This window comes from Rhododendron vialii, chromosome 12a (genome assembly GCF_030253575.1).
Source record: "Rhododendron vialii isolate Sample 1 chromosome 12a, ASM3025357v1".
Classification (NCBI taxonomy): Eukaryota; Viridiplantae; Streptophyta; class Magnoliopsida; order Ericales; family Ericaceae; genus Rhododendron; species Rhododendron vialii.
In genome coordinates this window covers 24,927,501-24,941,015 of record NC_080568.1, presented here as the reverse complement: position 1 = coordinate 24,941,015, position 13,515 = coordinate 24,927,501, and the positions used below count along the sequence as shown (strand labels likewise).

General features: G+C 36.7%; 1 protein-coding gene across 3 annotated transcripts in view; it reads left to right on the top strand.

The window, feature by feature from the left end:
- The first annotated feature begins 9,289 nt into the window (after positions 1–9,289).
- Positions 9,290–13,515, top strand: part of LOC131311057 (sucrose transport protein SUC3) — a 9,308-nt gene continuing 5,082 nt past the window's right edge. The window contains exons 1-2 of one of the 3 annotated variants that reach the window (XM_058338374.1): positions 9,290–9,933; positions 12,752–12,817. In XM_058338374.1, the coding sequence (XP_058194357.1) occupies positions 9,595–9,933; positions 12,752–12,817 (405 nt within the window). In that variant the 5' untranslated portion in view covers positions 9,290–9,594. Of the gene's footprint in view, positions 9,934–12,751; positions 12,822–13,515 lie in introns of those variants that run through there. The other 2 variants (XM_058338375.1, XM_058338377.1) reach the window with 2 other exon arrangements.

Below are 13,515 nucleotides of genomic sequence, written 5' to 3'. Positions count from 1 at the left end.
ATTGAGGGGTCTACTTTGAAATTCTACGCAAATGATCTCAATCGTTTATTGATTTTTAAATATCTGTTTGATTAGTCCCTGAAAAATTTCAGGTCAATTGAATAATTACATGTGCTTAATCCAACGTTTGCTTTCTGTTTTAGAGTTTAGGATCCTGAATTCTAAATGAAGCATTCGACATGTGCATCACGTACTTAAATTTATCCAATCGGCCTGAAATTTTTTTCAGGGACTACTCGAAAAAATGTTTAATGAATAATCAACGGTTTGGGTCATTTGCGTAGGACTCCGAAGTGGGCCCCACAATTGGTCGGTTGACCTTTTTGCCTGGCCAACTCAGTTTTTTTTTTAAATGTTGCAAGGCTAAGGATTTTCCATCCGGGTCCTGCGTGCCAATCGGTTCATGGTCGGTGCAGCACCGCCGATGGCTTTAGCATTTTCAAACCTCGTTCGTTTTGAGATCTCAAAAATTCAAACACGACAAGGCCAACCGATCAATTTTTGTAAAGAAAGAAAAGAGAAAGGAAAAAAAGTGGGATGATCGGTGAACGGGCAATAGCCGGTCTGAACACGTGTTTATGTGTGGAAGTAAAAAAGACACGAGAATCACATCTGTTTTATTTGTTGCTTTCTGTTCTTTAGGTGAGAAAAGGAAAAAAGAAAAAGAAAAAAAAAAGAATAAATGAAAGGGGCAGAATTCGTACACGTCTTTGATCTGATCTGTCTTAACGTTCGAACTTATATATCGCGATTTCCCCGTCAATTTCTCGTCTCATAATATCGCCCAGAGGAAATGGATTAAAACTTTTCTTGCTTTACAATTTTCAGATTTTTTTTTTTTTACGTACAATTTGAGTTTTTCATTATTGTCAGCACTGTCATTCATATGTGGTTAAAGTAATTGAAAATTCATTAAATTTGTGAGTAACTAAGATAATATAGCTCAAAAAAAAAAACCCGATAAATTTTTTTAACCAAAAAAGTAAGTGTATTTATTTTTCCATGGAGCTTTGTATACAAAAAAAATTCTTTACGTTTTTGTCACCATTAAGCTAAAATTCTGGAGCCGTCCCTATCCCTTTGTTCCGGTGGGTTCGGGATAGATTAATTATCTTTAAATAATTCGTACTGATATTTAGTAAATTTATAACAGAAATTGAAAGCTGAAAAAAAAAATTAGATGAAATGAATCAAAAACAGGGAAAAACTATTTTTGAAAACTTTTTCGAGTGTATTCAACCTTTTTATTTGGGCCATAGTTTCATTACTTTCTAAATTCCGCTCACTAAAAATCAAAAATTTGACAAAAATGACAATTGACTTAATTTAAACCAATTGCCACTTCATTTGAGAACCAAATAAGTCCTTAAGTTATAGTAAGTGAATCTCTTTATACTATTTTGACAATCGGGATAGGAGAGGATTCTGTTGTTCTTGTTTGATTGAGTAAAAAGAAAAAGAGAAGAGAATAAAAGCTTCATTTTTATTTTATTTTTTGGATACAAAAGAAGATTAAAAAATTATCCGTTTTTTACTTGGCCTTAAATTATATCTCTATTTAATGTTGAGCCAATCATTTAACTCTTTCAATTCTCAAATACAAAAATTCATGTCACTGAAAATAATGGTATCTTTTGACCCCAAATAAAAGAAAAAAATTAATGGTATCGAAACTTTACATCCACCCCCTCCAAAAATGGTTTATTTATAGTGGAGGATGAGTGTGAATCTGGGACATCATTTTTCAAACTACCGAATAAGGGTTGAACTTAAAAACTTTATAGGTTACGGGTCAAATTGAAAATTGACTTTAAGAGTGCAACCAAAAAATAACCTTGTGAAGAACTAATCCTAGCCAATGGGCTCTAGCCCAGTGGGCATCTCCTTGTCCTTCTGATGTGGGAGGCTAGACTTCGAGCCCTGTCGTTAGCGATCGAGATTTAGGACTATGGATAACCTCTGAAATTTACTGTGAACTAACCTATTAGCTCTCCTCTAACCTCTGATGTGGGAGACCAGACTTCGAGCCCTGTCGTTAGCGTTTGAGATTTAGGACTATAGATAACCTCTGAAATTTACTATAAACTAACATATTAGCTCTCCTCTAACCCCACCAATGTATACAATATTGGGGGCGGGGGGAACTAATCGCGTATTCTCTCTCTTCCCTTGTCATTTTTCTCTGCCATTTTACTCTCCCGCTACTAGATGTTAAAGATGGAAATTTCGTATCCTATTTGTGAAAAAAAAAAAAAATTAAACAATTTTGAGAGATTTAATTGCTCCAAAAAAAAAAAAAATAGATCCTATTATTCAAGTCAATTGCAATCGAATTGATACAGTTAGTGGCAATGCTATATGATCACCCAATCCCTAGTGTGGTATATGTATGATCACTCAATTCAACTTTTTTAATCTCTCTTTGTTGATGAAGGTTGTGAATTTTTTTTTCCAAGCAGTAGAAGAATTACATGAACTGAAAACAACTCCACAAAGCACAACCCAACTATTAGCCCCATTAGGGGAGCAAAAATCTCAAACGATTTCACTATCACTATAAGCCCAACTATTAGCCCCGTAAGGAAGATAAATAATTTCAACAAATACAAAGGAAGAACACCCATTTGCAGGTGTGACTGTTTGTTGTTTTATAAGATGGCCTCAAATTGGCTTTTGATTTGAATATTCCGGGGTTTGAAGAGGAAGTGCTTTGATATGTGATTGCACGAGATTGATGAACCAGGGGTATGTTGTGCACCATTCGGACTGTCTGTCTTCCATAAAAAAGTTCTTTTTTAAAATCTAGACCATCAAAAACATTTTTAAACGGTTGAGACTGCACAGCACTGCATGCCCCCCCGAGTTGGAGACTGATGGAGTCATGCAGTGCTCTTGAAGTCCGACACGTGCAATGGGAAGCAAATCATTGTGCCGATTTCCTAGTGAGAAGCCTTTTTCTTCATGCAATTTCAATTGTTTTGTCTTAACGGTACCTCCTTCCTTGCTGATTATAAAAAAAACAGTACCTCCTTCCTTTATCCTACAAAATCAGGATGAATTATATTTTTTGTCCTTGCGTAGACATCAAAATACCATTTGTTTATACTAAAAATACCAAACACATCATTTAGACAACAAAATTGACGGAAAAATAAGTCGTCTTCAATTGAGTATTTTTGGACTAAACTAACGAAAATACTGTTTTAGACGATGTTCTAGGGGTTCAATATCCGAGAAACTAATGGATAAAGCATGTACAACAATAACTATCTAGCGAACATGCCAATTTTACGTTTTAGCTCGTCACTTTTTTCTATCAAAACTTCAACAACATAACCTATCTAGTAAAGTGTGCTTTCACTTCGTTCTCTTCAGTGAATACTAGGCAAATACGGCTAGGTACTGTAGCTCCAATTAGTTTATCTAGCCTTTATTGGGTTTGTTGGCGCTATTATAAGAGCATGTGTAGCAGCGTAGATAAAGAGGCGTTATAGTTATTTTAGCTAATCAAAGTGATAAATGTTGTAGAGTGGCTTTGTCTACGGTTCTTCGCTTCTTTAACCAAAGAATTGTTCACACGCAATTGAATAATTTACCAAATTTTCTTCCACGCATTTCTTCTCCCGCTCTGGTCCTTCTCTCTCTTCTCTTCCTTTTTGTACGCTATTTGGTAAGATTTCCTCTCAATCACTAGAATTTATTGTGTCTATTGCTAATAGGTATGAATCTTAACTTTTGTTGTTTTTGTATATGAGTTTGATAGGCATAGGCAAATCATGGTACAAAGAATTCATGATTATTGTGTTAGGGCTTGAAATACATGTGTTGTATTTTTCTGGATAAGATTGGAGCTTTTTGTGGGGAGTCATGTGTATGAACAAAAATGTTGGAGAAAATGGCTCACCAACTATTTGAGAAATTTACTGCATGACTTATTTTCAAGGATTCATTGTAGAAGAAGTGAAGTGAAGCTAAAAGTGGATAATAGAGCTCATTCTGTCTTGTTTTCAAAGTTTGGAATCAATGTAAACTTTACTAGACCTTTGAAAGCATTGACTAAAGTACAGTTTTTAGCTAATCCCTAGACGCAAGTCTAAACGTAAATCCAACAGTTGAATCTGTATTGTATATTTTAATTGGTGTTATGTAAAAAAGATGGTGTTTGTGTGGTTGCGAAAGAAAAAGTTGATAGCTAAACTAAAATTGTGAACTATTCAGAAGATAGTTTACCTAGCCATCGGTGTACATGCTCTAAGTATTTGTCAAGGTAAATTAGCTAAAATGCTCTTCTTCTTCTTCTTCTCTTTTAATCTAGTTTGGTGCGATTGCCCATATAATTAGTTCGTTATGGAAAGCCTCCGTTAAAAATGGAAAAAGAATAAGAATGCAATGCGGGTGTTGCTTATGTGGCAAGTTGCTACTCCCTCCGTCCCAATTTAACGGTCTTTTTTTTAAAATTCGTATTACTTTTCAATTGATTATATTTTGTAATTCATAAAGTTTTATATGATTTTGAAAATATTGTATTATAAAACTAATCGAGATCTACAAAACAATATTCATATTGGATATAATTTTTTTTTACCGATTTAATAATTTAACTAATTTTTTTATCCGTTTAGAATAGAATGAGAGCCTATTAAATTGAGACGGATGGAGTATTTATTGATCCCAAATTCGTTAACGAAATGAAACAAATACAGTTGCTTAGTTTCGCCCCTATAAATTCATAAAAAAATCTTACCGATATCAGGTTGAGCTGATTTTTTACAATGCTTCATAAAAAAATATTTTAAAAATAATGAGTGATTCGAATTATCTTTGTGGAACCCAAGATGAACCACACCAAATCTACCTAATAAAATACAAGGGTGTGGGGACCACACAAACACAAGTTGACAAAATGGCTTGAGATTCATTTGATCCAAAGATTGACAATGAACTTTGCAAATGTAATGTAAGTGCCCACATTCTTTGTAGTAATTACATAAATGCCACCAATCTTTCAATTCCAAAACCCTATATGCAAATTGATAAGTCTTTGTAGCTAGCTTAAAAGTTTAGTTGGGGAGTGCCATAAGCACGAGTGATTCTCTTTCGTGTCACTAATTAGAGGATCACATGCTATACAGTAATGAATCAATTTAGTGTTTGAGGCATTAGCTAGCAATTGCCTTAGGCACGAGTAAGCACTAGTCCATAAATACATGAGATAGTATGTACATGAGTAGAGGTGGCAATCTCAACCCATATTTTTTAACCTACCCAAATCTGTCCACTTATAACCCAACCCAATCCGTCCATATTTTATAATGAGTTTATATGGGTTGAACCCATATAAACCCACATTTACATGGGTTTAAGTTGATTAAAAATGAGTTCAATATGGATTAGAATCAAAAGACTCACCCCTTGCAAAAACAGTGAACTACAGGTAATTGATCTACTAATCTCTCGCTCATCCTCTTGCTCCCGCTATACACGTCATGTACAAAAAACGAATGAACTATTTTTGCTAGAAAAAAGATCCAGTAAGATAAGTACATCCACACAAATATTCTCTCTCTCTCTCTCTCTCCATTTCAAAGATTACGCTATGTTTGGATTGGGTTTTGAAATTTTTTTTGAAAAATAGTACGAGTAAAAGTGGAGAGAGATAGAGAAAAAAATGTTAGAAGTAGGGAGAATTTAGGGAAAATTTTTTGAAAAATTCTTTTTGAAGAGTGAAGAGAACAAGGTAATCACCAAAATGGATCACTCTAACAAGGTTCGTTCCGTCAAGAACGAGGAGTTTTTTTGTGCCAGATCGGTATATCTCACGTGGTACGCGCTCGGCACATTCGGTCTATCAAATTTATCCACACAAACTCTCTCTCTCTCTCTAGTCCCTTGAGCTCCTCTCTCTATCTTTTGGGTTTTTTTTTCGTTTTGTTCTTATTCAACTTTTTTTTGTGCTTGTTGTTTTGCGACAAGTATTTTACGATTTTGATTCGCCCCAATCGGAAAAGTAAAGAATTATGACTTTCACCCAAATTACTTTTTAGATTTTCTCGTCGAGACGAACTAATAGAGGTAAAAAGTTTCTCGCAAAACAAGCAAATACAAAAAAAAATTTGAATAGAGACCCAAAAAAAAAAAAGTCACTTGACTTTTTAATCCAAACCTAAACAGTGGCTTCGGCTCTTCGTAAGTCTCTCTCTGCATACATAAACTAACCATATTGTATCATTGATTTTAATAGTAAAACCAGAGACGATTTTGTGTTTTTTTTAAGGCATGACTTGGAGTTTTTTTTTTCTTATTGATTATGAAAGGTTCATAGATGTGAGATTTTTGTTTAGCAAGTTTGAGTTTCGATATAGGGGAATTAGTTTTTTTTTTTAAATATTAAATTTTTTTAAAAAAAAGAAGGGAAAAGGAAAATGGATCGGGTGGATTTGGATTTGGCTTGACCCGTATTTGATCCAACCCGTTTCAATCCGTTTACTTTTTGACTCATATTTGACCCGCGATCCGTTTTAACCCGCCCAAATCCGTCAAGCCCCGCTCGTTTGCCACCTCTATACATGAGATATCAATACTCTTGTCGATCCCATCATACCTTATTGGTAAGACTAATGTTTGCCCGTGCCTACGGCACTACGCACCTCGGTTGGAATTGTCTGTGCCTATGGCACTTGCTAGCTAGTTGCTCAAACACTAAATTAATTCATTAGTGTGTAGTATGTGATCATCTTCTTAGTGGCACGAAAGAAATTTACCCGTGCTTATGGCACTCTCCCAACTAAACTTTTAAGGTAGTTACAAAGAACTATCAATTTGCTTATAGAATCCGAGTAAATACCAAGTAAAAAAGTTAAAATAGTGCTACTATAGATCTCCCAAAACATACATTAAACCCATTTTTGTAGAAATGAAAGAACATATTAGAACCTAGAAATCAAAAATCTCAATGTAACTTCAATCACTAATAGTTATCAAACGCCATAAACTAACCATATAAAGAGTAATAAAAAATTAGCTCGGATCGCGAGAAAAAAAAACAGGGTATCAAAAAAAGCTACTGAGAACTCAAGCTTTAGTTGAAAAACCTCAGTGTAAGCGATCACCGGAGGCATAGTGTTTGCCCGTGCCTACGGCAGTATCCACCCCGATTAGAATTGGCTCAATTTGTTGAAAATTATGTACCTATGAAGTTACTATTCTGAAATTCAATTTCTGTCAAGACTTGCATCAATTTCTACCCATGTAGGCACGGACAACCCGATGATAACAAAAAAAGGAAGGGAGAAAAAGAAAAAAAAGAATCAAAAAACACATGGACCTGAGCGCGAACTATACTACTAAACTATCATTCAAAACGGAACGTCAAGAGGAGTCAAAATAACAAAACTCGATTATATATAAACCTCGGCGGGGATTCAAAAGATTACAGGGGGGGGGGGGGGGGGGGGGCGCAAACGACAGGAGCTGGAATTTTTATTTTTTATTATGCCGACGACAAAAGCTGGGTAAAAAGAAGAGATGACATTTTTGTGAAATATTTGAAAGATTGTTGACACTTTCTTAAGAGAGTTGGAGACCACACATCAACCATTGGATCAATCAAATCTGAGCCGTTGCAATAACTTATCCCCACACACTTCTGTTTTATAATAGAGATGTGTGATACTCTCCGGGTGTTCCACTTTCTCCAAAAAAAGAACTTTGTGAAAAAGAAGGAAATTTTAAATTCAAATATAATGAAAATGAAAAATAAATTTTTAATTTTTTTTACACCGTTTAAAGGATCTCAATGAGATCTATTAAAGAAGATCCATATTGGTAAAAAAATTATTTACGTAAACACATAATTTTTTAGTTTGAAATTACCTTCTCTTCAAAAAGTTTTTTTTCTTAAAAACTAGATCACCCACTCCATATTGCTTTCGGCGTTTTGGCCCAGAATTCTCTTTGGGCCCAGAATTGGACAAGGTCTCTCTTCTCTCTCTCTCCAAACAGGTGGAGGAAGGAAAATAAAGTTCGTAGGCGACAGAAGGTGATTTGACCCAAAATAAATTCAAGCGTCGGTGGGCTGCCAAGTAAAGTACACATGTACTGCTCTTTAATTAAAGGTAAGAAACTCGTTGCGTTGCGTGCGTCCCATTTTGTTTGTCCGACTTTTCATTGAGATCTATTTTTTTCTTATTTTATTTTAAAAAATCATAATTAAATTTTATCTTTAAAATTCTCATAATCAAATATTTATTTTATAGAGTTTCAAACAGGCATTACAAGACATTTTCAGTTCAAATTCCTAACTTTCATTATCTATTTATTGGACTAAGTAGGTAACGGTATGATAGTTGAAGAGATGAAATCGTCAAATTGATAATTTATGGACTAAATAAAGAAAATGTGCATAATTTAGGGATAAAAAAAAAAAAACTCTTTTATTGACACGAAAATGTTTATCCATTTTGAGAAGACTTAGAAAAAAGTTATACAAAAGTACCATTTTATCATTCCTTTTTGATTTGGATTGACAACTACAATTTGAATTGAAAGGTATTTGTAAAAAGTTAATCTTTTTAAAATGTAGTGATGATTATCTTCAATAAATAAGTTTGGGTTTTTTAAATTGAACAAATAAATTGAGACGAAAAAAGTATATTTTCGATCAACAACAGCTGGAGTAGAGCCAGATTGGTGTCTCAACCTAGAGGAGAGGAAATGAGACATTACTTGAATTGGAAATGGGACATTTCAAAATAATATTTTACGGAATCATGTAAAAAATCAGCTTCAACTATGGGTGAGTATCGTGTTGTGTTCGTGCTCGTGTCATTTCGTGTTTGTGTCATAATTCTCTCAACCCCTAATTTGACTTGTTTAACTTTTCGTGTTATCGTGTCGTGTAATATTCGTATTTTGTGTCACGAATAGCTGACCCTAATCTGCTAACTTCGTATCGGATTCGTGTGGTGTTATCGTGTTCTTTCATAAATTCTCGTGTCGTATCGTGTTCGTGTCAGAATTCTCTCAACCCTAATCCGACTTGTTTAGCGTTTCGTGTTATCGCATAGTGTCAGAAAAAACTGACCCTAATCCGCTAATTTCGTGTCGTGTTTGTGTCATGTCGAAAATTTCCACCTTCTAGCTTCAACGAATGTCGGTGAGTATAATTTTTTGAATACGTAGAGACAAAACTGCTCGGTTTTGAAGTCATACGATCCGTGGTAAACATCCGTTAATTCAACACGATGGCAGAAGATGACGCTTTCGGTGGGCCCTCTTCGGTAATTTTCACCGATCAGAAGACCTCTTCGACGTCTTCGTTGGGGGGTTGATAAGTCAGCAGGGCGCTTTGGTTAACCTTTGCGCAACGTACAGCACCAGCAACTTCCCCCATACCATCATCTCTCTCATCCATCACTTCTGAAACTCTCCTAACCCGCCACAATTGGATCAAATCTCCCCTTCTTTCTCTCTCTGTATTCATTCCAAAAACTTCACAATTGATGTCTTTCAGATCTAACATATACTACTACTAGATAACATGTATACCTCGAGTCGGTGAGTTTGTTTGTAGTATAGTAAAAAAAAGACAGAAAGATGGATGCAGTATCGATCCGGGTGCCGTACAGGAGCCTGAGGCAAGACGCGGCGGAGGAGGTGGAATTGGTGGCCGTCGGGGTGGACGACTATAATCATCATCATCATCAACAACAACGTAGTAATAATGATAATAATGGTGTTGAGTTTGGGGTAAAATCGACAACAAGGGTTTCTTCTAATGGTGAAATCCAATCCTCTGATCCGTCCTCCAGGTCTTGTCCTCATCCGCCGGAGCACCACGCCAGCTTATTCACGTTGATTCTCAGTTGCACTGTCGCCGCCGGTGTCCAATTCGGCTGGGCTTTGCAACTCTCTCTCCTCACTCCTTACATTCAGGTATCTTTCTTTCTTTTTTTTTGTCTCCCTATTATATGCAGGATGACTGGTATTATTGCTTCGTTTTAATTGATCCTGGTTTTGGCTATAGAGATAACAAGCATCAACATTTGGTCTAGGTCCATAAAATTAGCAACTAAAGCCTTGCCCCTAGGAGGTCTCACAAGGTTGAATCTCACTGTCTCACAAAGGGCAAACGTTCCAAACCCTTGGGGCCAAGAGGTGTCAAACGTGCGTGCCGTGCCGTGCCAACCGTGCTTCGTACCGTACCGTGCTTTAACTTTTAAGCGTTCCGTGTTGGGCCATTTTACTTTATCGTACCGTGTCGGGCCGTGCCTTTTTAAAATCGTGTGGTGCCGTGCCTGATTAATTAATCGTGATGTGTCATGCCGTGCCTTTTTTGTCGTGTCGTGCCGTGCCGTGCCTTTTTTATCGTGTCATGTCGTGCCGTACTTTTTTGAATCGTGCCATGCTGTGCTGTGCCTTTTTAAATCATGTTGTGCTGTGCCTCTTTAATGCTATAAATTCTTCCTCTTTTATAGCGTTAGCGTTTTTGGAACGTTATCCATTAGTACTCTATTATAGCGGTGCACGAACGCTGTATGGTTCTAAATCTTTAATAGCATTCTTTAAATGTTATACTCTCTGAATTAATTATAGCGGTACAAGAATGCTACATGCCACTGTCCTTTTTCATAGCATTTTGGCACGTTATAAAATGGCACTCGTTTATTGTGAAAGTTCAGCTCACTATGTTTGACCTGTTCAATAGCGTCCAATACCAATATGCTCATTTGGTAGCATTTCTTTGCACCAAAATCTAAATGATCGAATTGCTATAAATCCAACCACCATATATTCACCTAATTACATACAAAATTAACATGGAAATAAATAATATTTCATCCAAATTGAAGTATTGTGTTAACATAGAAAAAAACCAATAGCTTCCAAATGCAAACAAATGCAAAAAGACATCATATAACATCTAAATAGCCCTAAAATAGCCTACCTCTTTTTATACAACATACTAAAACAAAGAAGAGAAAAGAAATTGTGCTGTGTCGTGCCTGTGTCGTGCCGTGCCCGACTAGAACCGTGTTGTGTCATGCCGTGCCCGACTAGAACCGTGTTGTGTTGTGTTGTGTTGTGTCGTGCTATGTCAATCCTACTTCCGTGCCCGTGCCCGTGCCGTGCCTGGCTAGAATCGTGTCGTGCCCCATCCCACTTCTATGTCGTGCCCGTGCTGTGCCTGTCTAAGACCGTGTCGTGTCGTGCCGTGCCGTTCCAGGCCAACTTCCGTGCCGTGCCTGTGTCGTTCCCGCTCACTTCCGTGCTCGTGCCATATTGCGTGCCCACTAACACCGTGCCTGTGGCGTGTCATGCCACCTTCAAACGTGTCATGCCCGTGCTGGCCCGGCCCATTTGACACCTCCGGCCATCAGTGATTTGCCCTCAGGACCCTAAGATTAGTTTAGGTGCGCACAAACTGGTCCGGACACCTAGTTGTCAAAAAAGAAAAATACAAATATCAACATTTGGTCTAGGTCCATAAAATTAGGGAGTGATGAGCCCTCAAGACCCCGAGGTTAAGGTGCGCGCAAGCTGGCCCGGATAACCAAAAAGAAAAATTACAAACTTCAACATTTGGTCTAGGTCCACAAAATTAGGAAGTGACGAGCCCTCAGGACTCCGAGATTAGTCAAGGTGCACGCAAGTTGGCCTGGATAACCAAGAAGAGAAATACAAACATCAACATTTGGTCTAGGTCCACAAAATTAGGAAGTGATGAGCCCTCCGGACCCCGAGATTAGTCAAAGTGCGTGCAAGCTGGCCTGGACAACCTAGTTATCAAGGAAAAAAAATAGAATCGTCAACATTTGGTGTAGGTCCATAAAATTAGGAAGTGACGAGATACTTACATTTGCTATTCTGATGCTATGCTTTGGCTAAATGTATAGGCTTCTTCAGTAGCCATTATGTCGGAGGAAGCGTCAGAAAATAAATAGACCTATACTGGTTAACGTTACTATTAACTATAAGTGATGCAACGGGAAAACGTAGATCAACTAATGTAATCATATCTTTTTTGGTTGCTATTGCCATATTTTAGCATAATTTGGCGCCAAGATTAGCTCAAGATAAATAAGTGAATGGTGATTTTTGGTTAAAATAGAGTACTTCTCATGTCATTTCTATTAGATGTTGGTGATGGTAAAAATAGGTAGCCCACCATTGGAGCAAAGTTGCTATAAGTTAGCATATTGGGACTATATTTTGCTATATTACTACAATATTCAGCCAAATATCAACTCCAAACAGATTTGTCCACTAAACGAACGCATACAAACTTATATAGGTAATTGAACTCTGTGAACCGCAAGCAGATTGAAATCGTAAAAGGAGAAATTAGTAACTTTTCTCCTTTTATGGTTGCAATTTTAACCGAATTGATGCTAAGTGTGGTACATTGGTCTAGTAGGAGATATGGTTGAAAGGCTATGGTTGTGACTTGTCTAGGGTGACAGAGTCAATGTGAAATTATTTAAGTAACATACAAGCTACATAATGTTCCTGTTGCCTGATCGAATAAAATGGCATTTGGTGAAATGTGATGTTGATTTCGGGTTTTTCATCATGCTATCATTCTTTTTTTTTTTGTATTGATTATGAAGATGCGTTAACATGTGAGCAGATGCTTATATTAGTATTTGCATGCATACATTTCCATGCGCACCTACTTTTTTTTTCATTCTCCAACACGTTGGTATGTAATATTCAATCAAGTAACTAGCTTTTCTTTGACTCCATATTGCAGACACTTGGAATTGAGCATGCTTTCTCTTCATTTATCTGGCTTTGCGGCCCTATTACAGGCCTTGTGGTAGGTGATAACTGCAACTATATTTTCAATTGGGCTGAGTTGTGCGCTAAATTTTCTGGTGATTCCATTGCATGAGATGTGATTTATAATCTAAAAGTAAAGGAACATAGGAGTTGCTAGCCCTATTGCAGTTCAATCAGATGACTTCTATGTTGCATGCAAATAGCTGTAGGCCATGATACAATATCACCTAGATATGGTAAAACAAAGATCGCACTAATATATCTCAAAATCCAGCAACATGACTTCTTGGTGGTCTATCCCTCCCACACATTTTCATCTTGAAACCCTACTAGATAGTTTTCGTATAGTTTTCGTACCTATTAGACTCCTAACACGAAGACTTCCCCACTGTTAATCCAAAAACATATCCAATTTAGGTAGATTTAGGCAGATCTCATAGAGCTGTGTTACAGTGATTTTCCAATAAAAAATCTGGATGATTGACAAATGTAGTTTTGAGACTACTGTGTTTCAAAGGCAACTCTTTCCTTTGAGCTTCAAGGGGTGTAGTAAAAAGAAAAGCTCTTCTCTTCCATATAAGTTGACAAAGATTTTCCAGTAGCTGGTTAAACTATGGATATGCTTATATGGTGGAACTGTTTGACGCTCGCTTTCCTTCACGTAATGGTATCATGAGTTCTTTTCTTGATAATTTGTTGTTGCTTTTGCTATTAAAATGGCAATTTAATATGCAG